The sequence below is a fragment of the Bubalus bubalis genome, chromosome 12 (assembly GCF_019923935.1).
Source record: "Bubalus bubalis isolate 160015118507 breed Murrah chromosome 12, NDDB_SH_1, whole genome shotgun sequence".
In the NCBI taxonomy this organism is placed as follows: Eukaryota; Metazoa; Chordata; class Mammalia; order Artiodactyla; family Bovidae; genus Bubalus; species Bubalus bubalis.
This window is the reverse complement of record NC_059168.1, coordinates 1161341-1187249: the sequence shown is the minus strand read 5'-3', so window position 1 is coordinate 1187249 and position 25909 is coordinate 1161341. Positions and strand designations below refer to the sequence as shown.

At 44.7% G+C, this 25909-nt stretch overlaps 1 protein-coding gene across 2 annotated transcripts in view; it reads left to right on the top strand.

The window, feature by feature from the left end:
• Positions 1-25909, top strand: part of ACOXL (acyl-CoA oxidase like) — a 337247-nt gene that overhangs the window by 309040 nt on the left and 2298 nt on the right. For both annotated transcript variants that reach the window (XM_006047013.3, XM_006047014.3), the window contains exon 18: positions 2856-2957. In XM_006047013.3, the coding sequence (XP_006047075.1) occupies positions 2856-2957 (102 nt within the window). The remainder of the gene's footprint in view (positions 1-2855; positions 2958-25909) is intronic.

The window sequence follows — 25909 nt, the reverse complement described above, 5'->3', positions numbered from 1 at the left end:
TTTGACTGTGTGGATCACAAAAAAACTGTGGGAAATTCTTCAAGAGATGGGAATACCAGACCACCTTACCTGCCTCCCGAGAAATCTGTGCACAGGTCAAGAAGCAACAGTTAGAACCGGACATGGAACAATGGACTGGTTCCAAATTGGGAAAGGAGTATGTCAAGGCTGTATATTGTCACCTTGCTTATTCAACTTACATGCAGAGTACATCATGCAAAATGCCAGGTTGGATGAAGCCCAAGCTGGAATCAAGATTGCTGGGAGAAATATCAATAACCTCAGATATGTAGATGACACCAGCTTTATGGCAGAAAGCAAAGAGGACCTAAAGAGCCTCTTGATGAAAGTGAAAGAGGAGAGTGAAAAAGCTGGCTTAAAATTCAACATTCCAAAAATGAAGATCATGGCATCTGGGCCCATCCCTTCATGGCAAATAGATGGGGAAACAATGGAAACAGTGACAGACTTTATTTTCTTTGGCTCCAAATCACTACAGATGGTGATTGAAGCCATGAAGTTAAAAGACACTTACTTCTTGGAAGAAAAGCTATGACAAACCTAGATAGCATATTAAAAAGCAGAGACATTACTTTGCCGACAAAGGTCCATCTAATCAAACCTATGGTTTTTCCAGTAGTCATGTATGGATGTGAGAGTTGGACCATAAAGAAGGTTGAGCACTGTAAAACTAATGCTTTTGAACTGTGGTGATGGAGAAGACTCTTGAGAGTCCCTTGGACTGCAAGGAGATCCAACCAGTCCATCCTAAAGGAAATCAATCCTGAATATTCATTGGAAGGACTGATGTTGAAGCTGAAGCTCCATACTTTGGCCACCTGATGCAAAGAGCTGACTCATTGGAAAAGACCCTGATGCTGGGAAAGATTGAAGGTGGGAGGAGAAGGGGACAACAGAGGATGAGATGGTTGGATGACATCACCAACTCCATGGACTTGAGTTTGAGCAATCTCCGAGAGTTGGTGGTGGACAGGGAAGCCTGGCATGCTGCAGTCCATGGGGTCCCAAAGAGTCAGATACAACTGAGTGACTGAACTGAACTTACATCAGGGGAATTCTTGACCTCTGGATCCAGTTAGGTTCTGAGAACAGCAAGCCCCACCTAGAGATCAGAGACAGGGAGAAGAATAAGGTGGAATATCCCTGCCCCTTGCCTGCCTTCTTGTGAGATCACCTTGGGGTTTCCGTGTTCCTTGATGAAGGTCACGGCTCCTCTGAAGGTGCCCCTGAATACAGAGTTCTCTCTTCCAGGATCCAGTAGTCCCTCCCTGCTCTCTTCCCTCCCAACCTAGAGCTAGTAACAGCTGAACTTCACAGTAATACAGCAAGTGGGAAACAGATGTGGGTAGAGATAAAACAAGACTGGCCATGAGTGGATCACTATTAGAGCTGGATGACATGAATGTGGAGGTACTTTATACCATTGTCTCTCAGTGCAGTTCAGTTCAGTCGCTCAGTCATGTCCGACTCTTTGCGACCCCATGAACCGCAGCACACCAGGCCTCCCCGTCCATCACCAACTCCCGGAGTCCACCCAAACCCATGTCCATCGAGTTGGTGATGCCATCCAACTATCTCATCCTCTGTCGTCCCCTTCTCCTCCTGCCCCCACTCTACTTTTGTATAATTTTGGAATTATTAAATGTGAAAAGTTAAAAGAATAGTTAATTCAAAAGTTACTTGCTGGAACTTCCGTGTGGTCCATTGGTTGACTCTGTGCACCCAGGGCAGGGGGCACAGGTTTGATCCCTGGTTGGGGAAGATCCCACATGCTGCATGGTGTGGCCAAGTAAAATAAAATAATTACTTGCTGATAAAGTAAAACTCATCTATTATTGCTGGATGCCACTGATATCATGAAGGAGGTCTGTGTGAAGTGTCAGAAACATGATAGAAAAAACATTGAAATAAAATGCAAATGAGGAATGCTATTTTTATGAAGGTCAAATCAAACAGCATGTTCAATGGAAAATATCAAGATGATATTATTCAGAATGTGTGTTTAGAGTATTCTTTCATGGATCAAGAAAAAAGCAAACAGATATATTACATTTATCTTTAAAAATATGTTATGAGTGGACCTTGCTTCTAAACCTAGAGAAGGGAATGGCTACCCACTCCAGTATCCTTGCCTGGAGAATTCCATGGAGAGAGGGTACAGTTCATGGGATCAGAGTTGGACACAACTGACTGGCTAACACTTGCTTCTAAATAACCTGAGATAGGAAAGAATTAGAGATTACAGATGAAACAAGACTGGCTGTGAATTTATATTTGTTGAACTGGGAGGATGGAGACATGGAAGTTGGTTACATTATTTTTTTATAATTTTATCTATGCTTTAAATATCTCCATAGAGTGGTTTCAAATCATAAAACATAAACTGCATGTCCAGAACATGACCATTTTCAGACTTAGAGAATAAATTTATGGTTACTATGGAGAAAGCATTGGGTGGGAGGGACAGAGGGGGAGTTTGGGATGGACAGGTACACACTGCTATCTTTAAAATAGATAACCAACAAGGACCTACTGTATAGCACAGGGAACTCGACTTAGTATTCTGTAAGAGCATAAATAGGAAAAGAGTTTGAAAAAGAATGGATATTTGTACAGGCATAACTGAATCACTTTGCTATATATCTGTAACTAACACATCAATGTTAATTATATCCCATAGAAAATAAAAAATTTTTAAATGTGACCATTTTACATTGAGTATGTATTAGCTTTTATGATTTTAGGAAGTGTATTATGTTATTTCTCATTCACTTCCTTGATTCTGCAATTTCTAACATGTTCTTCCATTTCTTTCCTCTCCCCACAACCCTTAGTTTTGTCTGCTATATGGAACCAAGCTCGTGTTCCAGGAGCGAGCCTGGTACCTGGAACATAAATATTTGACTCCCATGACCAGCATGAGGATTAGGCGTCAGGTAAGAATCGCCCCGGGGTGCAGAAGAAGCCCTTCATACCTCAGTTGTCGGCTCTTTGCTTTTTTAGAAAACATTCCTGCCAGTCTTTTGTTGGTGGTTTCTACTTGTGAGTGTTTATGCCTCTGGGATTTCATGTATGTGTTTTCATTGCCTACCGTAATCATATTACACTTCAGAGTTTAAGTGACAAGTGATTCACGGTTTTGTCTTTTTAAAAAATTTTTTAATTGGAGGATAATCGCTTTACAATGTTGTATTCATTTCTACTGAACAACAACATGAATCGGCTGGAAGTGTACATATGTCTCCTCTTTCTTGAGCCTCCCTCCCCCCGTTGGGTGAACTTCTAATGTGTAACGGATAGGAGGGAATCAAAAGTGTTGTAAAAAGATTAAAAAGAGGTATTAAATAATTTTCGTTTTCTTACTTCTTACCAAAGCCTATTAAGTCATTCTTTATATTTGGAAAAAAGGCCTGGTGGTATTTTGTCGGTAGTTGCAATTGGAATTCAGTACGACAACCGCAGAGCGCCTGGAAATGAAGATGGATCCAGCGAATCATCACCAAGATGCCGCTCTAGAAAAGGACCATCAGACGAGCATAATCATCCAGAAGCATTTTCTGGATTTCCCCTTTCTTCCAGGCCCCCTGTTAGATGCTGAAAAATGCACACAAGTATATTGTCAGTCTCTGTATTCAAGGGAGCCTATTATAGCTGGGGACACAAAACTGCCTTTATTAACACACATAACACAAGAAAATGGAGCTCTTTAATGAACTTGACCACAAGAATAATTTCAGAGTTCAGTGGACACTTAGGAGTTAATGGGCTTTCCTGGTGGCTCAGACAGTATAAAGAATCTGCCTGCAATACAGAAGACCCGGGTTTGATCCCTGGGGTTGGGAAGATCCCCTGGAGAAGGGAATGGTAACCCACTCCAGTATTCTTGCCTGGAGAATTCCATGGACAGAGGAGCCTGGTGGGCTACAGACCATGGGGTTGCAAAGAGCCAGACATGACTGAGAGACTAACACTAGGAATTAATGGTGTTCTTTGCTCAACCTTGAAGAGGGGAAAATTCACAGTGGAGGAAGAGATTCAAATGAGGAAGAAATGCAAGTGAACCTTCAGATGGGGTTGTTGTTGTTGCTCAAGTTGCTCAGTCATGTCCGACTCTGCAACCCCATGGATTGCAGCATGCCAGGCTTCCCTGTCCACCACCAACTCTCGGAGATTGCTCAATCTCAAGCCCATTGAGTCCATGATGCCATCCAACCATCTCATCCTCTGTTGTCCCCTTCTCCTCCCGCCTTCAATCTTTCCCAGTATCAGGGTCTTTTCCAATGAGTCAGCTCTTTGTATCAGGTGGCCAAAGTATGGAGCTTCAGCTTCAACATCAGTCCTTCCAATGAATATTCAGGATTGATTTCCTTTAGGATGGACTGATTTGATCTTGCAGTCCAAGGGGCTCTCAAGAGTCCTCTCCATCACCACAGTTCAAAAGCATTAGTTTTACAGTGCTCAACCTTCTTTATGGTCCAACTCTCACATCCATACATGACTACTGGGAAAACCATAGGTTTGATTAGATGGACCTTTGTCGGCAAAGTAATGTCTCTGCTTTTTCGTATGCTATCTAGGTTTGTCATAGCTTTTCTTCCAAGAAGTAAGTGTCTTTTAACTTCATGGCTTCAATCACCATCTGTAGTGATTTGGAGCCAAAGAAAATAAAGTCTGTCACTGTTTCCATTGTTTCCCCATCTATTTGCCATGAAGGGATGGGCCCAGATGCCATGATCTTCATTTTTGGAATGTTGAATTTTAAGCCAGCCTTTTCACTCTCCTCTTTGACTTTCATCAAGAGGCTCTTTAGGTCCTCTTTGCTTTCTGCCATAAAGCTGGTGTCATCTACATATCTGAGGTTATTGATATTTCTCCCAGCAATCTTGATTCCAGCTTGGGCTTCATCCAACCTGGCATTTTGCATGATGTACTCTGCATGTAAGTTGAATAAGCAAGGTGACAATATACAGCCTTGACATACTCCTTTCCCAATTTGGAACCAGTCCATTGTTCCATGTCCGGTTCTAACTGTTGCTTCTTGACCTGTGCACAGATTTCTCGGGAGGCAGGTAAGGTGGTCTGGTATTCCCATCTCTTGAAGAATTTCCCACAGTTTTTTTGTGATCCACACAGTCAAAGGATAGTCAATGAAGCAGAAGTAGATGTTTTTCTGGAATTCTCTTGCTTTTTCTATGATCCAGTGGATATTGGCAATTTAATCTCTGGTTCCTCTGCCTTTTCTAAATCCATCTTGAACATCTGGAAGTTCTCAGTTCAGGTACTGTTGAAGCCTAGCTTGGAGACTTTTGAGCGTTACTTTGCTAGCATGTGAGCTGAGTGCAACTGTGCAGTAGTTTAAACATTCTTTGGCATTGCCTTTCTTTGGGATTGGAATGAAAACTGAGCGTTTCCAGTCCTATGGCCACTGCTGAGTTTTCCAAATTTGCTGGCATATTGAGTAAAGCACTTTAATAGCATCATCTTTTAGGATTTGAAATAGCTCAGCTGGAATTCCATCACCTCCACTAGCTTTATTCGTAGTGATGCCTGGGGTTGGGGAAGTGAGCAAAATCATAAAAGTAGGAGTACTTAGGACAGATTAACTGAAGTCCAGTTTAACTGAAGTCTCAAGCAATAGAAAAACGTGGGGTTATGTCCAAGGGATGTGGGAAAGAGCCTACTGAAAGAGCTCCCAGGGGCCAAAGGTGGAACACTTAGAGCAAGAAAATAGATAGTGTAGTTTTGAATTATAACCCAAAGTATAAAGTAACTAAACACAAGCCAGTAATCATGTAAGCAAACAGTTAAACAAATAATATAAATGGGATAAAAAGAGATAAAGTAAAAGTGTTAGTCACTCAGTCATGTCTGACTCTTTGTGGCCTCATGGACTGTAGCCCGCCAGGCTCCTCTGTCTATGGGATTCTCCAGGCAAGAACTGGAGTGGGTCTCCATTCCCTTCTCCAGGGGATCTTCCCAACCCAGGGATCAAACCTTGGTCTCCTGCATTGCAGGCAGACTCTTTACCCTCTGAGCCACCAGGGAAGCCCTAAGTCTTCCTTGCTGCTGCTGCTGCTGCTTCAGTCGTGTCCGGCTCTGTGCAACCCCATAGACGGCAGCCCACTAGGCTCCTGTGTCCCTGGGATTCTCCAGGCAAGAATACTGGAGTGGGTTGCCATTTCCTTCTCCAATGCATGAAAGTGAAAAGTGAAAGTGAAGTCGCTCAGTCGTGCCTGACTCTTAGCGACCCCATGGATTGCAGCCTACCAGGCTACTCCATCCATGGGATATTCCAGGCAAGAGTACTGGAGTGGGGTGCCATTGCTCCAAATGATAATGGCCCCTTCAGGAGTTTCATTTTCCTTCCCTTGATAATGAGGTGGACTTAGAAACTTCCTTCTATTTTAAAGAATCAAGTTTGGAAATGGAAAAGAGCTTCTTTACAGTGGAGAAATCCGTAGATCCCATGTTAACCACATGATTAGGGTTAATATCATCAGTAATAAGTCATGTTGGTGATGTGGACCTCTGATACAATGTGATGAGAAGAGCACTTCTCTCTTCCAAGAACCCACGGCCCCAGTCCAATCATGAAAAAACATGTCACACAAATCCAAACTGAGGGATGGTCCACACAGTACCAGACTGGTACTCTTCAAACTGCCAGTCGGTGAAAAACAAGGAGGGACTGAGAAAGCATCCGCAGCCAGACGAAGAAGGAGCCGTGGTGACTGAGTGCAGTGCGGCACCTGGATGGCGTCCTAGGACAGGAAAAGGATGTTCATAGAAAAACTGATAAATCTGAATAAAGTCTGCGTTAGTTAATTCTTGTTGTTTAGTCGCTAAGTCCTGCCTGACTCTTTTGGGACCCCATGGACTATATCACATCAGGCTTCTCAGTCCATGGAATTTCCCAGGCAAGGATACTGGAGTGGGTTGCCATTTCCTTCTCCAGGGGAGCTTCCTGATCCAGGGATCGACCTGAGTCTCTTGTGTCTCCTTCATTGGAAGGCAGATTCTTTACCCCTGGTGCCACCTGGGCTACAGTCCATGGGGTTGCAAAGAGCTGGACACGACTGAAGTGACTGAGCAGGAGCACTGTACTCCAATAAAAATTATTTATTTCAAAAAAAAATGAAGCCAATCTCCCAAGCCTTTCCTGGCTGTGATAAGTTCCTGTTCTCTTTTGTCTGCAGCGTCAGTGTTAGCAGAGTTGGTCCACTCTCAGGGGCCAGTGTAATCCCCTGTTCACACGCTTTCGTGTGAATGGTTGCTAGTCCACTGCAGGGATGGGGAAACTGAGGCTGGTTTGTGACTGGGGTGGTGAGAGGGGAGGGCGAGGCTTCTAGACTCGGGTTTCCTGCTGTTCTAGCGTCCCCAGGCCTGAACTGTAGAATGGGGCGGTTCCACCTTTGTGCCTCACTGAGGGACCTTGGCTCAAAGGCGGTCTATGAGGGCTTTGGAATGGAACCCCCCAGGGCTCCATCATAACAAGGCCCTCAAGAAAAGAGCTCTGTACTTGCCATTAAGTACTTATGTGTCTAGAACAATCATGTGCTTTGTTCTTGGAAAACATAGTGTCTGGGCCTTATCCCATTTCAGTTTTCATTAACCTTGATGTTTGTACTAATTTTGCTTTAGATAATTATCAGCATTAAGGGGGAACTATCAGCTGACTCTCATTTTCAGGAGGGAAAATCTTTCAAAATAAGTTACCAATCGTGTATCTCCACTAAAACCAACTTCATGTTGCTTAAAAACAGATGAAACGAGACAAAAACTTCAGCTTTATAAAATGACGGAGTTTTGTGTGTATGTTTTCCTGAATACAGGCGTCTGTGTCTTCTTTTCATTATTAATTTTTAAATTTTAAAAGCATTTTTAATGGAAAGATCATTGTTTTACAGTATTGTGTTGGTTTCTGCCGTACAGCAACATGACTGAGTCACAGGCACACGTGACCCCTCCCGCCTGAACCTGCCTCCCGCCTCCCGCCCAGTCCCGCCCCTCTGGATGGTCGCAGAGCCCCAGCCTGCGCTCTTTGCGCAAGCTCCCCCCGGCTGTCCGTTTTACATGCGGCCGCGCGTATGTTCTCACCCTGCTCTCTCCACTCGTCCCACCCTCTCCTTTCCCTGTGTGTCCACAAGTCTGTTTTCTATGTCTGCATCTCCACTGTTGTTGTTGTTTAGTTGCTAAGTCGTTCCGACTCTTTGCAACCCCGTGGATTGTAGCCGGCCAGGTCCCTCTGTCCATGGGATTTCCCAGGCAAGAATCCTGGAGTGGGTTTCCATATACTTCTTTAGGGGATCTTCCTTACCCAGGGATCGAACCTGGGTCTCCTGCTTGGCAGGCAGTTTCTTTACCACTGGGCATTGCTGCCCCGCAAAAAGGTTCATCAGTACCATCTTTCTAGATTCCATCAGTTTAGTTCAGTCGCTCAGTCATGTCCGACTCTTTGCGACCCCATGAATCGCAGCGCGCCAGGCCTCCCTGTCCATCACCAACTCCCGGAGTTCACTCAGACTCACGTCCATCGAGTCAGTGATGCCATCCAGCCATCTCATCCTCTGTCGTCCCCTTCTCCTCCTGCCCCCAATCCCTCCCAGCATCAGAGTCTTTTCCAATGAGTCAACTCTTCGCATGAGGTGGCCCAAGTACTAGAGTTTCAGCTTTAGCGTCATTCCTTCCAAAGAAATCCCAGGGCTGATCTCCTTCAGAGTGGACTGGTTGGATCTCCTTGCAGTCCAAGGAACTCTCAAGAGTCTTCTCCAACACCACAGTTCAAAAGCATCAATTCTTTGGCGCTCAGCTTTCTTCACAGTCCAACTCTCACATCCATACATGACCACAGGAAAAACCATAGCCTTGACTAGACGGACCTTTGTTGGCAAAGTAATGTCTCTGCTTCCCAATATGCTATCTAGGTTGGTCATAACTTTCCTTCCAAGGAGTAAGCGTCTTAATTTCATGGCTACAGTCACCATCTGCAGTGATTCCATATATATGCATTAATATGCAATATTTATTTTTCTCTTTCTGACTTCCTTCACTCTGTAAAATGATGCATTTTAATGGAAAGGAATATTTGGCTTTGAGCCCTCCACCTTATTTTATACCAGCCCTTAAAGAAAACTAAGTTTTCGAGCTGGCTTGTTTTTCTCTTTGGAGTGTTTGCTCCCTAAACTCCCAGGCACAGCAGTCTTACTCTGTCCAAGCCCACCGGTTTGGAAACAGTGGCTCTTGCTGATGTTCAGAGAAGCATGTACATGGACGTGTGGTCAGCTCTCACTCGGAAATCCTCGTGGGAGGAAGCTTTTCAGTCTATGTGGGTCGAGAGAACCACAGCCCAGCTGTGGCTTGCAGATCAAAAAAGACCCTATTCAACATGGTGAAAATAATACTTAGAAAAATGTTGAATCAGGTTCTGCTTCCTGCCTTGAGCCCAGATCATGGAACCATGTGAGAATGGGGGTTTTAAGGGGCCTTCAGGGAAGTGAAGGGGGGGCTGTGTAACTCAGCACAGCAACGAGGAGGGGCACTCCTCTCCACCTCCCAGAGGGCACAGGAGGCTGCCTGTAAGGGGAGCCCAGTTAAAAACCCAAAACTCATTCAGGAAGAGAGAAAATAAATACTAATCATGACCACAGCCAAGCAGTCATGACATCTCCACAACATTTGCTCACATGGTACCCACAGCTGTTACGCCTTCACCCAGATGTTGCCTTGACAGCCGGCTTGAGTCCTGCCCATCCAGATGTTGCCTTGATGGCTGGCTTGAGTCCTGCCCAACCATTTGCTTCCTAAGTGCCCTGTTTCTGTTAGAGCAGTGTGTGAGTGGCCCCTCTTCCCACCTGAGTCCTTCTCTCATGCCTCTAGACCGATCGTTTGCATTTTGGTGTGTTAGGGTGAAACCCAGATTCACCAGCACCAGCCCAAGTCATGTTTTGTACCCTCAACAGCAAGTGACACAGGGGTGGACCCAGCACTTAACAGCCTTAGTCTACCCCAGTAAAAGGAATCTTTCTTTTCCTCCTGGAATGAGAACTGCTGGGAGACTCAACCACAGCAAGGGAGGCAGGGGGAGCCTGTTGATGGAAAGTGATCTTGGCTCTTCTGCTATATTTGCTCAAGGCTGAAACAACCATTAAGATTTGGGTCTTAGGCTCAGTTTAGTCCATCAAATAGTTGCATGCACACGTGTTCAGTCACTTCAGTCACGTCCAACTCTTTGTGACCCCTGGACTATAGCCTGCCAGGCTTCTCTATCCATGGCATTGTCCCAGGCAAGAATATGGAGTGGGTTGGGAAGATTTCCAGGGGATCTTCCCAACCCAGGAATCAAACCCACGTACCTCCAGGCTCCTGCATTGGCAGGCCAGTTCTTTACTGGGCTTCCCACTTGAATTATTAAGGAGGAAAAACATTCAAGCCTGTTGACTGACAGATTCAAGTGGCTCTGAGTTGATGAAGTAGCTCTGAGTTCATGAAGCCACTAACACATCAATTTATTCTTAGGAAATGGGTTTGGAGTAAGAATGTGCAGAGTGGCAGATACCACACCCCAGAGTAGGACGTCACTTGGCTCCTTCGAATTTAGAGGGTGGATGATCCTTATTTACTATTTCGAACTATGTGCAAAATATAAATGCCGTCATTGCCCTGTGCCATAAAGACTTGGAGTGAAAGAAACAAAACAGGAAGAAAAACCTGGAGGAGAGTTCCAAGATGGAAAGATAGTATTGGGATATTAACCCTTCTCCCAAAATGTTTACTTCAAGAACAGGTACCCTGTGCTCATACCCCTGAGGCTTAGAAATGGTGCACGTGCCCTTCTCTTCCTACGAACAGTGTTGGCTGTCTTCCATGCTGCATTAACTGTTTCTTTTATAAATGGCTGTGCAGATTTCCTATCCTTCTATTTCCGTTTCTCCAAACACCTGGATCAAGGCAGCTTAACAGATGTTCAGATACTGGAACCAAATGCAACATGAACTGAGATTTTAGGCAAAGGGTATTGCAAACATTCATTGGATTGGGAAAGGGACGAAGACTTTCTCTGTCCCTTGGCTTCACCTACTACCTAGAGACTCTGTCTCTCTCTGGTTTTTTTTTTTTTTTGTAAGGAACTTGGGAAAAGATCTCTGGTTCCCCCATCCCCATTCCACCCACCTAGTAAGGTCTATCTGACTTGGTTACAAGTCAGTGATGAGGTTTTGAGAACACTTGGCTGTGTCCTCCAGGCTGAGTGGAGAAGCTGGTATGAAGAGAAGCCACAAATACCCATTCCATCAGAGTGGGGAGGCACGGCTCCTGATGGTGGATCCTTGGTCAAGAAGCCAGGGTGTCACTGAAATGATATCACAATGGAGTGGTTTTACAGGGAATGCAGTTGCATCAATTTAAAAATCTACTTTGGTTTGAAAATACCCCCAGAACTGGCTTTAACTTCCCTTTTACCACTGTAAGACCACTGATTCACCTCCAGGAGATGACAAGTTTCAAAATATTGATGTATCCTGGTCTAGCTTCTATTTCCAGAGCCCAAAACTCTCAAACTAAACAGATAAAAAACATATCAGTCTTAACAGAGTGCATTAAGACAAGGAGAAAACTCTCTTTTCCTTCCTCCTTCCCTTTACCTCTTCAGTGGCATAAAATACACTGTTGAACCTATCAATGCAGGCCATTCAACAGAGGTTAAGAAAATACAAGTGGAATGTATTTCTTCAGTGTGGCCAGTAAAACAGACCCTGAAGTCACCACCTCTGCAACCTGGGTTCTGCATGGCAGCCATCTGGTTGACCCTCGTGCTGTGCCTCACAGTACTGCTTTGTATATCTGGGTGAGCCATGCTCATTCTCTTTCACTCACTGAAGGATGACTTGTTATAACCACAGGAGAGAGTAACTTGTTTTGCTGAGCTCCAGCCTCTGAGTTTTTCTGGCAGTTGCATTATCCTGGGCTCCTTGGAGAGATGCCTGAAGTACTGGCTAATTGGAGTGTCCTTCTCCATGAGTCTTTGAGGTCATCCCCTCACTCCTGCATGCACAGTGAGAGTTTCCTATTGGTGAGATCTGTTCCTAAGAGTAGCTGTGTTACATTTTAAAAAGACCTTCCTGAAGGTAGAATTCAATTGAGTCAAGCAGATGGGGCAGACCCGAGTCACACTTAAGGACAAGGTGGGTTTTATTATGATTTCATAATAACAAAATTTAAATGAATTACTGACCTGGAAATAGAAATGATGCCCAGTGTATCCACTTTGGTGGAAATTAATAGTCTAGCTAGAAATCAATACTTCTAGCAAAATAACATGTGTAATTTTTCTTTGTTTGATGGGAGATTGCCCTTTTCCTTTAATTTTAGAGACTAGATACTGCTGAGTCTTGTTCCACTTCTTCTTTCCTCTGGATAAGTCAAAGCCCTTGGTACTCAGTAAACCACACAAAGCCAGCTAGTATGGATGTCCCCATTTTGACGGACAGAGACGGGACAGGACTCACTTGTCAGCACCCGTCGGTCTACAGAACGCTGAAATCCCTCAGGCTCCTCCTTCCCTGGACAGCTGGTCATTCACATCACAGATTAATGCCTCAGACCACCAGGTATTAATTCTGCTCACCACATTGGCTGCTGCTGAGACAGCGTGAGAAACCACAGGCAGCTCGAGTCGGGTTGACTTTAGGCAAGGCCTCTTGGAGTATAGTTTTCTCTTTCTTAATCTAGGTATGGCTACATGAGTGTGTTTGTTTTGTGATAATCCAGTAGGAATTGGTTGTTGTTGTTTACTTGCTCAGTCATGTCCGACTCTTTTGTGACTCCATGGACTGTAGCCCACCAGGCTACTCTGTCCAGGGATTTCCCAGGCAAGGATACTGGAGTGGGTTGTCATTTCATACTCCAGGGGATCTTACTGACCCAGGGATCAAATCCACACTTCTTACGTTTCCTGCACTGGCCGGTAGGTAGGTTCTATACTTCTAGTGCCACCTGAGAAGCCCAAGTACGTATAATAACTGTTTGCTAATTCAAATAACTGGTCTGCTTTTACCAATTGTGCTTTCTCTGGATTTGGGGTTTTATATATATATAAAATTTTATATACATCTTAATTTGTTTATTTTTAGTTGGAAGATAATTGCTTTACAATGTTCTGTCGCTTTCTGCCACACATCAGCATGAATCAGTCATAGGTATATATACGTCCCCTCCCTCTTGAGCTTCCCTCCCGCCTCCCGCTCCATCCCACCCCTCTAGGTTGTTACAGAGCACTGGGTTTGAGCTCCCTACTCATAGAGCAAATTCCCACTGCCTTTCTCTTTTGCATATGATAATGTATATGTTTCAGGGCTACTCTCTCCACTCGTCCCCCCTCTGCTTCCCCCACTGTGTCCACAGTCTGTTCTCCATGTCTGTGTCTCCATTGCTGCCCTGAAAATATTACTCAGCCATAAAAAAAGAACACATTTGAGTCATTTATAATGAGATGGAACCTATTTTACAGAATGAAATCAGTCAGAAAGAGAAAAACAAATATCGTATATTAATGCATGTATATGGAATCTAGAAAGATGGTACTGATAATTCTATTCAGGATTGTATTTTCCAGCTTCTTTGCAGATCTTATACCTTTTTATCATATTCCAGACATGATGTATAATAGATTTTATGTTCTCTTGTGTATTTCCTTTTCCTTTGTCTAGTGATTAGGGTGGGAGACTGATCCCTAGGATTCCACCTAGAGTCAAGTTGAGCAGAAGCTGCTTTAATTAGACTGAGGTCACTGTGCCTAGCTCAACCCCCACCACATTCCCATACTGTCTTTTGATCTTATCAGCAGTTGAGTTGGAAGGATGTTGAACAGCGTCTCAGAAATCTTTGATTACATGTTGGGTTCAACTTATGGTTGTTACCATGAGAGCTAAGTTCTCTTGAATCTTTTTACATCTTAACTAGACGTCCTCCCAGATTGCTTCTGAAATCATTTGGTTGATGAAATTCAAAATTCCAGGACTCACGGACTCAGAATTTCTGCATAATAACTTTGGACTCTTGCCGTATATTTAGTTCCAGCAGTTTGTGGAGCTTCCGCTTCTTGAAAAAACAAAATTCATCTGAATGAAAATTATTCCTTCTTGGGTATGTTCACATTTCTTTGTGTCTGTACTTACAAGGCTGAACTGTCAGCTGATTTAAATGCCATAATCTCATGTATGGAAACGTGTGAAGCTAATAGTGAAGTTTTATTTTAACCACCTAATTTAATATTCTTTCTCGTTTCATGTAAATGTCTTTGTAGAAAATGCTACCAAGGGCGGCCTTGTGGTTACTTTAATTCCATTGCCAATACTTTTATATGGTTTCCTGTATTCTAAAGGGAAGGCTATATGCACTTGTCTTCTTTTTAAACTTTTCCTCTTATGAATCAGTAGCAGTGTGAATAAATGTCAGAAGTTCTTATTAAGTGGTTAAAGTTGATACCTCTGTCTCAGCGTTCTTGATTTAGGTAATGATGATTAAGCAGACTTGGTTGTAGAAAATACCAGAGTTATAAAGAAATTGCTTTTTATTTCTAAGAACACACAGTAATAATCATATTTATAAATACTCTGCCAAACTCACTTGATGTTAACATTTTAGAGGTAAGGAGGTCGTCACATCAGCAGAGTCCCACTCCTTCTCTGAAATGGGCTTTGTCAATAGCACTTAGAAAATAATGGAATTGTGTACTCTTTGGTCGAGAAACATTGCAATAGGAAGAACACTATGAAGGTAAATTTGTCTCTCATCTAAGTAAACTCTCTAGTTGGGCTAAACAAAGGCACTTTTGTTGTTGTTTGGTAAGGAAGGCGATTTAAGATTCTAACATTTTAGACAATGCTGAATATTTTTATCAGATGAAGAAGTAATCAGCATAAATATGATTTACATTGATTTAGGGAAAATATTAAGCTGAAGTCATGATTATTTAATGGAACCACAGAATTTCGTTCCATGCTAATGAAATTTGGCTACAACAACCATGAGAATGTATGTTCTGGGGACTGAAAAGCTAAGGTCTGGTCCCGCCTAGAGGACCTGGCTAGTGGTCATTAGAAACAGGAGCAGTGCTCCCCTTTCCTAGGTCCCATTTTCTAGGTAAGTTGACAGAGCTAGAAGCACACAGTTCAATTACGCCCCATGTAAAGGCTTCACGTATGTCTCTCTTTATGTTGATCACCAACCTGGCATTTGGGGCTCAGGTGGCAAATTAGCTGTTACAGGCCTACCACCCTGACTCCTTAGAGAATGTTTGTCTATAGAGGGAGTGAACTCTTCTCTTTTGATTTATTTTCGGCTGGGCTGGGTCTTCACTGCTGTGTGGGCTTTCCGTTGTTGCGGGGAGCCGGGGCCACTCTTCATCGCGGTGTGCGGGCTCTGCGTTGCAGCGGCTTCTCTTGTTACGGAGCGCAGGCTCTCTGGTGTGCCAGCTGCCTTAGTTGCGGCCCCTCGGCTCGGAAGTTGCAGCTCCTGGGCCGTGGCTCTAGAGCACAGGCTCATTAGTTGTGGTGCAGAGGCTGAGCTGCTTCACAGCATGCGCTCCTGGAGCCTCCCAGGTGGTGCTAGTGGAAAAGAATCCACCGGCCAATGCAGAAGATGCCAGATGTTCACTCCTTGGGTTGGGAAGATCCCCTGGAGAAGGAAATGGCAACCCATTCCAATATTCTTGCCTGGAGAATCCCATGGACGGAGGAGCCTGGCGGGCTACAGTCCATGGGGTCGCAAAGAGTCAGACACGACTGAGCGTCTCAGCACTGTTGCTCTTTGAAGGGATTGAACTGTGTTTGGTGGCTTAAGATGTGGGCCAGAGAAGCAGGAAGGCCTGCGCGAGAAGAGAATCCACAGAGCAAGTGGCCCTCCCTCAGAGAACGTTTTTTCTTTATATATATATATATATATATATATATTTGTTTGTTTGTTTTCTTTGGTTATGCCGGGTCTTGGTTTCCATACTCGAAATCTTCAGTCTCCGTTGCGATGTGGAGGATCTTTAATCGCAGCATGTGAACTGTTAGCTGTGGCCTGTGCAGTCTAGTTCCCTGACCAGGGATTGAACACAGGCCCCCTGCATTGGGAGTGTGGCGTTTTAGCCACTGGACAACCAGGGAAGTCCCATTAGAATCTGTTGTTTCTTGAAGACCCTTGTATCTAAGCCTCACCAGCTTGTTCTCTGGACAGCTGAAGCGTTGTCCTTCTTGGGAAGAGCCCCCAGATCGTCAGGCTGGCCCTTTCACGTCATAGAGGCTGGCTCTGAACTCACTGTCTTCGACACCTTCCTTCAGTGGCAAAACCCCAGAGCCCCCGGGGCCACCATTACTGCCCTGGTCCCCGTGGGGAACCTGAGCCAGTGTGGCTGGTCAGATCCATGCTTTCCACGTTGGACACATGTGGAACATGGGTTCTGACAGGAGAAACAGCACAGGTCATGTGCTTGCTACCACGGTGGAGGCATTTCCTCAGGGCAACACCCTCTCCCCTCCAGGGTCTGGAAACAGTGAGATATGGGAGAAGTAGGGGGAGATGGAGGCAGACTGGAAGCTGTGGAAGCAGAAAGCTCTGGATGAAAACCCTAGTTGTCCCAGTTATGAGGTATATGATTTGGAGCCAAATCCTAAACTCTTTAAGCCTTGGTTTTCTCATTTGTAAAATGGATTGGTGCCTGACAGAGTTTTCGTGAGAACTAAAGGAGACCGTTAATATAAAGACCTCATCTGTCTCCTGGCGCATGGTGGGTATTCAGGAAGTGGCTGTCCCAGGGAGCAGAGCACAGGACATCCGGGTCACACGGCTGAGCCGCTGCACAATGTTGTTATAAAGATGCTGGAGATGCAGGAAAGCTGCCAAATGAAGGCAGCCAAGTGACTGCTTCTGTATCTCTGCATGCTAAGCCATCTAGGATGGCGTGTGGGAAGCACAGATACTACGTGGGAGAGGTGAATCCTGGGCAAAGGCTGGGGGTACGATCTATGACTTGCCCACTGGGGACTAGGATTGTGCAATGCAAGCATGGAATAGCAGAGGAGGCTAAAGGCAGGCACAGGTGGCCGGAGACTCCTGGCAGAATCTCACTTATATGTCAGGGCAGCAGCGAAGACCATGAATGACAGCCGCACAGGGAAACCTCATCTCAGCAATCTTAGTCCTTATCCTATCTTTTAGATTAAACATATTTGCTGATTGTTTTAAGGTTCCCCTTCTTTGAAAGTGTCTGATTCATTTTCTAGTTAATCTGAAATCAAGTCAATTGGGAAAAATGGGGGCAGAAAATTACACAAATAGCCCATCAATATCTAAGAATGCCTTGGAATATAAAGGCTGGCTACTTAGACATTCCTTTTGAAAAGTATGTGTAATGGCTATATTATAGCAAGTATATTTGTGGTTTGGTTTGGTAAGGTTCGAAGTTCCCATTTCTGTGCTTTTACCAGCTATAGTGACTGGTACCAAGAAGGACACTCTTGCAAATCAGCTTTAGGACACACACATGATGTCATTTCACATGTGAAGTAACAGGTCAGGAAAGGTTATTTGCTCATGGTCACAGGTTGAGAGAGTGGTGGAGTCTTGTTGTATACTTTGGCTGCCTGGTGTACTTTCATAAGAGAATTCTCTGCCAATCCATCACTCCTGACTTCCTAGGCAACGGGGGGTCAGATGCCCATATAAACTTACAACTAGCACCACCTGGGAAGCCCTGTTTTCACCAAATAAATAAAAATAAACTGAAAAATAAAATACAGTTTAAAAATAAGATGGATATGTTTCCAATGGGTTTGCTATCCTTCTGTAAAGCAGGTTGTCCTTTCCCTGAGGTCAGCTTCGGCGTGGGGAGGGGGCATTCTGAAGGTGATGGGTGGAACTCCCCCTGGTCGTGGCCACAGTCTTCCCAGTAGCCCAAATCAGAGGGGGTCTCAGAGCACAACAGGCAGCCACCCCGCCATCGCTCAGCCTTGACAAGTAGAGCAGAAGCCCGAACGATGCCGCATCACCTGACGAGAGCAGCTGTGTGCTTCTCCTGTGCCCTGACGTCTTGTTACTGACCCGAGAGTGAGTTCTGGAAGAAGAGTTTGATAACATCCAGAAAGATAACGACTTTTTGCTGCCTGACACTGCCAAACCGCCGTCAGAGGAGTCCAGTTCCAACCAGAGATTAAAATAAGAACCAGAATCTCCCAACATCATGCCTCAGAACGTCCAAGTCTCAGTTGAAAATCAGTCATCAAACCAAGAATAAGGAAGACCTTGAGGATAGTTGATAGATACCAACACTGAGATGACAGAGATGTTAGAATTATTTGATGATTTTAAAGCAGCCATCATAAAATGCAGCAAAGAAATCAAAGTTGTAAAGAAGAGCAAATGAAAATTGTGAACTGAATATATATATATACAACAGTCATATATCAGATCAGATCAGATCAGTCACTCAGTCATGTCTGACTCTTTGCGACCCCATGAATCACAGCACGCCAGGCCTCCCTGTCCATCACCAACTCCTGGAGTTCACTCAGACTCACGTCCATCGAGTCAGTGATGCCATCCAGCCATCTCATCCTCTGTCGTCCCCTTCTCCTCCTGCCCCCAAATCCCTCCCAGCATCAGAGTCTTTTCCAATGAGTCAACTCTTCGCGTGGGGTGGCCAAAGTACTGGAGTTTCAGCTTTAGCATCATTCCTTCCAAAGAAATCCCAGGGCTGATCTCCTTCAGAATGGACTGGTTGGATCTCCTTGCAGTCCAAGGGACTCTCAAGAGTCTTCTCCAACACCACAGTTCAAAAGCATCAATTCTTCGGTGCTCAGCCTTCTTCACAGTCCAACTCTCACATCCATACATGACCACAGGAAAAACCATAGCCTTGGCTAGATGAACCTTTGTTGGCAAAGTAATGTCTCTGCTTTTGAATATGCTATCTAGGTTGGTCATAACTTTCCTTCCAAGGAGTAAGCGTCTTTTAATCTCATGGCTGCAGTCACCATCTGTAGTGATTTTGGAGCCCAAAATAATAAAGTCTGACACTGTTTCCACTGTTTCCCCATCTATTTCCCATGAAGTGGTGGGACCGGATGCCATCATATATATATATATATATATATATATATATATATATATAAATATAAATAAAATAGTCATACATAGATATAGCTAAGAACTACATGTTCAGGAAAATTGAAAGTGACAGAAAAGCAGATGGAGGGGATCATTATCTAGCTAGTATCTTCTGTGTGACAAAGCCAGTAATGCTAAATGCTTTATTATGATATAATATAAATATGTACATGTTTATTACTTAATCCTTACAAAACCCTGAGAGAGACAGATAATGTTCCCTTTCTGCAGATGCAGAAACTGAGGGTTGGCAAAATGAAATGACCTGTCCACGTTGTTTTGACTAACATGGCAAGTATTTGAGGATGGCTTTACAGAAGCAGCAAGACTGTAACTAAGTACAAAACCTGGAAGAGACCCGGCCACGCTGCGGTGTGCCAGTGAGGGAGCGTGGGAATGTGGTCCAGTTCCCGAGAGTGAAGAGCATCCGGTGGAAGGCAGGATAAGTTTTCTTGGTGCAAGTAGAAAATGCAGATTGTGCATGGATAGTGCATGATGAAACTATCATAGTTACGGGAACTCAATATATTGAGTACTGCTAAAGGATTCAAGTTCACAATCGGTCATTTTCCCTTAACCTGAGAAGCAGGTGGGTGATTCCAGACTCTGGGGAAGAAGAATGATCAGGGGGTAAAAAAAAAAAAAAAAAAAGAGTACTCAGGACTTCCCTGGTGGCTCAGTGGTAAAGAATCAGCCTGTCAGTGCAGGAGACATGGGTTCAATCCCCAATCCAAAATATCCCACATGACGCAGAGCAACTAAGCCCTTGTGCTGCAACTACTGAGCCCGTGTAGTGCACTACTGAAGCCCACGTGCCCTAGAGCCCGTGTCCACAACAAGAGAAGCCACCGAAATGAGAAGCCCACGCACTGCAACTAGAGAACAGTCCCTGCTTGCCACAACTAGAGAAAAGCCCATGCAGCAACGAAGACCCAGCACAGCCAAAAGTAAAATTATTTTAAAAAATACTCAAGGAAGGTAACTTTGGGCAGCAAGAATCTATGTGTGTTACTTGCTCGGTCATGTCTGATTCTTTGCGACCCCATGGACTGTAGCCTGCCAGGCTCCTCTGTCCATGGGATTCCCCAGGCAAGAATATGGGAGTGGGTTGCCATTCCTTTCTCCATGGGATCTTCCCAACTCAGGGATCGAACCTGGGTCTCCTGCATTGCAGGCAGATTCTTTACCATCTGAGCCACCAGCCCTGCAAAAATCTCGAGAACATAGTGAGAGTCTGAATTAAAGGGCTACAGAGGAGAGTGGAGGGAGTTCTCATGCCAGATTCCAGGATAAAAATGAATAGAGCAGAGAAAGCCTGGATGACTTTCCATGGGTGATGAAGACAGAAGACAAAAATGAATCGACCTTTCCTTTGATGAGACATGTTTGAAGCGTGTCGGAGGGACGTATGCTGACACCCCATTTTATTTAACATTTTCAACAACCATCTGGAGCAGGTGGCTCACTGAAATGAAGCAACACATTCTGATATTGTTTCACAGACACACACACCTGCACACCCATCAGGATGAAGGTTTCGCACATCTCACAGAGGCGACTCGTAAGAGAAGGTGTCTCTGTGCCTGTTCCCCAGTTTGTCTCTGTCTAGCTGCCATCACCTCCCAGGTGGAGTCCAGCAATGCCTTGGATGAAAGGCCAATGTGTTGATGTTTAGACCCTCTTCTTTAAGGAGAGTGCTCTTTAAAATGGTTTTAAGTGAGAAATATTGAGCATCAGAGAATAAAGAGCAGTCCAACTGGATAGAAGTGGCAAGTTATGCGTCCAGGTACCCACGCCTGATTTCACATCCTGTCATGTCAGCCCCTGACTTTATGTGTAAATGGACAGGTAGTAGTTTCTTAGAAGCCTTTAAAGGCCTTGACGATGGCATTTTGAGGATAAACAGTTGACAAGTTTCTGCTTTCCTGCCTTTTGCAGCTTACACTGTGGCCTTCACATAATCACCTCACTCCATCCTCTCATCCACATTGTAGAACAGACTCAGGCCTTGGAGATGATCCCCTGCTGGCCATCCTTGTTCTTTTGTTCTTTTTAAATGTATTTTTTTTTTTGAAGATTTCTTGATGTGGGCCAAAGTCTTTATTGAATTTGTTGCAATATTGCTTCTGTTTTGTATTTAGTTTTTTAGAGCATGAGGCATGTGGTATCTTAGCTTCCCAACCACAGATTGAAGCTGCACCCCCTGCATTGGAAGGTGAGGTCTTAACCACTAGGCCACCTGGGGATGCCCTGGGCCATCCTTGTTTAAAACAGCTCTGGGAGTCAGGAAACCCTACATTCCTGCTGAAGTAAGGTGATAAAGAGGCACCCATCCATCATACCAGCTGCTTCTGGTTCGGCCTGACCAGGCCCCATCCATTTCCCTTGACCGATGGCACAGGAGAACTTAAGCAGTTACAAGACTTGGGATCGCTGGTTACAAATACTTTCTTTTTTCCCCATCCCGGACACTTGGCTTGTACTGAGGATTTTTGTTGGAGGTTTGGCTTTCCTGGTGACTCAGTGGTTTCAGAATCCACCTGCCAATGCAGGAGACGCAGGTTTGATCCCTAGGTTGGGAAGATCCCCTGGGAAATCCCATGGACAGAGGAGCCTGGTGGGCTACAGTCCATGGGGTCGCAAAAGAGTCAGACATGACTTATCGACTAAAACAACAACAACAGAAGCCCCTCACAGAGAAGCTGAAGGAGTGGAGGATGGTTTTAAGGCAGGTCCTGGTGATTTGCCTTCTAAACTGCACTAGGGAAGTGGGCTGGGTGGTGGCCTGCAGTGAGATCTCCAGCCTGCTATTCAAATTCTCCCCCACATACCCTACCACTGGATGCTCATTTAGCTTTATTCTTTCAGGACTGATGTTCTGTCTTTCCATTAAGCCTATCAGCTACACCTGTTGTCGTTCAGTCACTAAGTCATGTCTGACTCTTTGGAACCCCAAGGACTGCAGTACATCAGGCTTCCCTGTTCTTCACTATCTCTTGGAGCTTCCTCAAACTCATGTCCATGGAGTTGATGATGCCATCCAACCATATCATCCTCTGTCATCCTTTCTCCTCCTACCCTCAATCCCAGCATCTGGATCTTTTCAAATGAGTCAGTTCTTCACATCAGGTGGCCAAAGTATTTGAGCTTCAGCTTCAGCATCAGTCCTTCCAGTGAATATTCAGGGTTGATTTCCTTTAGGATTGACTGGTTTGATCTCCTTGCTGTCCAAGGGACTCTCAAGAGTCTTCTCCAACACCACAGTTCAAAAGTACCTTCTTTATGGTTCAACTCTTACATCTGTACATGACTACTGGAAAATCCATAGCTTGACTATATGGACCTTTGTCGGTAAAGTGCTGCTGCTGCTAAGTCGCTTCAGTCGTGTCCGACTCTGTGCGACCCCATAGACAGCAGCCCACGAGGCTCCCCCGTTCCTGGGATTCTCCAGGAGTGGGTTGCCATTTCCTTCTCCAATGCATGAAAGTGAAAAGTGAAAGTGAAGTCGCTGAGTCCTACCCGACTCTTAGTGACCCCATGGACTGCGGCCCACCTCAGGGACAGGGAATCCCCTGTCCCTGGGATTCTCCAGGCAAGAACACTGGAGTGGGTTGCCATTTCCTTCTCCAATGCATGAAAGTGAAAAGTGAAAGTGAAATCGCTCAGTCGTGTCTGACTCTTAGCGACCCCATGGACTGCAGCCCACCAGGCTCCTCCGTCCATGGGATTTTCCAGGCAAGAGTGCTGGAGTGGGGTGCCATTGTCTTCTCCGTTGGTAAAGTGATGTCTCTGCTTTTAATACAGTGTCTAGATTTGTCTTAGCTTTCTTTCCAAGGAGAAAGCATCTTTTAATTTCATGGCTACATTTAATTTCACTGTCCACATTGATTTCTGGAGCCCAAGAAAATAAAATCTGTCACTGTTTCCCCTTTTTCCCCTTCTATTTGCCATGAAGTGATGGGACTGGATGCCATGATCTTAATTTTTTGAATGTTGTTTTAAGCCAGCTTTTTTCAATATCCTCTTTCACCTTCATCAAGAGGCTCTTTAGTTCTACACCTGTCAACTCTTTGTATAATTATAAAATTGTTCTCAGATAACTAAAGTAAGAAGGTGGAAGTGAAGCTGAAGATAACCCCAGTGGATGGAAAGTTGAATTAAATTTTTTGTTTCAGTTACCTATTGCTGTGCAATATACATCTCTAAAACTTAAGTGTTATGAAATAAAAGTTGTTTATTCTTTGAAATTCTCTGGGTAGGCAACCTGGATTCTAGCATAATTCTTGAGCTAGCCTTCGGTACCATAACTGCAATCCGAGTTTAATAGGACTGAGGGGTCTGAGATGGCCTCGCTCACATGTCTAGCTGTGGGTCTGGCTCTTCCCCCACGTGGCCGCTCATCCTCTGACAAGCTGGGCTGGGCCTCTGCACAGCAAGGGGTCTCAGGGTCCCAGCGGAGTGAGAGTAGAAATTGAAAGCCTTCTTGAAACCCATGCTCTGAAAACTCACACAGCGTCACTTTCTCCACATTCTATTGGTCAAAGCAAGTCACAAGGCAGCCCCGATTTAAGGGCTCTATTTTCAAGGAGGAAAAGGCTCTATCATGGAGCCCAAGCAAGAAATGGGCTAATTAATGGACATTTCAAGTTGGGATAAGGGACTTTACACAAACAGAGAACAGTTTGAGGTCATCTGGTGCTGGGAACAGCGACGGAGATACGGGAAGTGGCAGGCAAACCTGCAGGGAGTCTCAGGAAGAGCTGGGGCGCTACTGTAAGTGCGCTGGGTGCCTTGAAACTTGGGCATCTGTTCTATGATTAACACCAACACCATAGAAAATAAAATTTGTTTATAAGACTATAAAGCTTAGTCACTGCCCATCCTAGGCCATTCTGCTCTCCCAGCTGGAATAAGAAAAATGCAAGGAGAGTCAGAGAGAGAAAAAAAACAAAACTAATCTACTGCAACCAGGTAGGGGTGGAAAGCAAAAATCAACATTATAAACCCCACCCCCAATACACATATTCACATATCCACATACTGTCCCTCCATTATGGAGTGCTTCCTCTTTCTTTAAAGTAGATATTTCCGATCTTCCTCACCGATACTTCAATGCATCTTCCGTTCTTTCTTTTTTTTAACTTTTATTTTGTTGCAGTAGAACTCTTAGTTGTGGCTAAGTTGGCCACTGGACCACTAAGGAAGTCCCAGATTTTATGTTCTTATTTTTAGACCAATACTTCCCCTGCTTTTGGCCTGTCCTTTTAAAAAATTTCTGCAAGAATTTATAACTTGTTCATATTCTCTTATATTTAAGGGCACTTCTCCATTGATGTTTTTCCAAAAACTGGTGAATTCTCTTTACAAAGAGATGAATGGACTCGAGGAACTCTGTCCAGCACCATTGGCTCACTGGCAGGACAGACTGGGGGAAAAGAGGTTATAATATGTATCATTTTATACTTATAGTATAGAAGTATTGGAGAAGGCAATGGCACCCCACTCCAGTACTCTTGCCTGGAAAATCCCATGGACGAAGGAGCCTGGTGGGCTGCAGTCCATGGTGTTGCTAAGAGTTGGAGACGACTGAGCGATTTCACTTTCACTTTTCATTTTCATGCATTGGAGAAGGAAATGGCAACCCACTCCAGTGTTCTTGCCTGGAGAATCCCAGGGATGGGGGAGCCTGGTGGGCTGCCATCTATGGGGTCGCACAGAGTCAGACACGACTGAAGCGACTTAGCAGCAGCAGCAGCAGTAATAAGAAAATGCTGTTGTTACTGTTGTTTAGTTGCTAAATTGTGTCTGACTCTTTTGTGACCCCATGGATTATAGCCTGCCAGCCTCCTCTGTTCATGGGATTTCCCAGACAAGAATATTGGAGTGGGTTGCCATATCCTTCTCCAGGGTATCTTCCCAAACCAGGGATGGAACCAATGTCTCCTGCATTTGGGGCTGATTCTTTACCACTGAGCCATCAGGGAAGCCCGAGAAAATGCTGTAACTGTGTACTAATCAATGCTATATTAGCTACTGCTTACGTTATATGAAGAATTGTATTTGTAAAAAGTGTCTGAAACCACACCGTAGCGCCACAATGTTGGAGCCTGTCTCTGCAGTATGCACCTCTACTCTAGAGCACAGAATGTCCCCGACACAGCTGGGGACTATAGTACACACTTTGTAAGTGGAAGAATGATCATTATCATTACCATCCCTCTCAGAGGTAGGAGGCTACCTGGGATCAGAGTCAAACAGGAATGCTGCTTCATCCTTCCATCTGGACCCTTGTCATTTTGGGTTTGTGTTGCAGTCTGTGACAAATGGAGAAAGAAGGAGGGCTGTTTTGCGTTCGTGCTCAGGCGCTAAGTCATATCTGATTCTATGTGACTCAATGGACTGTAGCTTGCCAGGCTCCTCTGTCCATGGGTTGCCATTTCCTCCTCAAGGGGATCTTCCCAACCCAGAGATCAAACCTGTGTCTCCTCTGTCTCTTGCATTGAGAACCCACTAAGCCATCGGGGAAGCGTCAGTACAGGTTCTTTGAAATACATCAACAAGCTAAATGACACACCCACCAGCACCATGGCACTTCTGAGGCCAACCATCAAAGACCAAAAAGTGGGTGGGGGACCAATTCCTAGAAATCCCTACCCCCTTCCCCTGTAATAGTTGGAATAATCCTTCCACTCATTAGCCTATGAAATTACCTAGTCCGTAAAAACTAACCACACCCTATTTC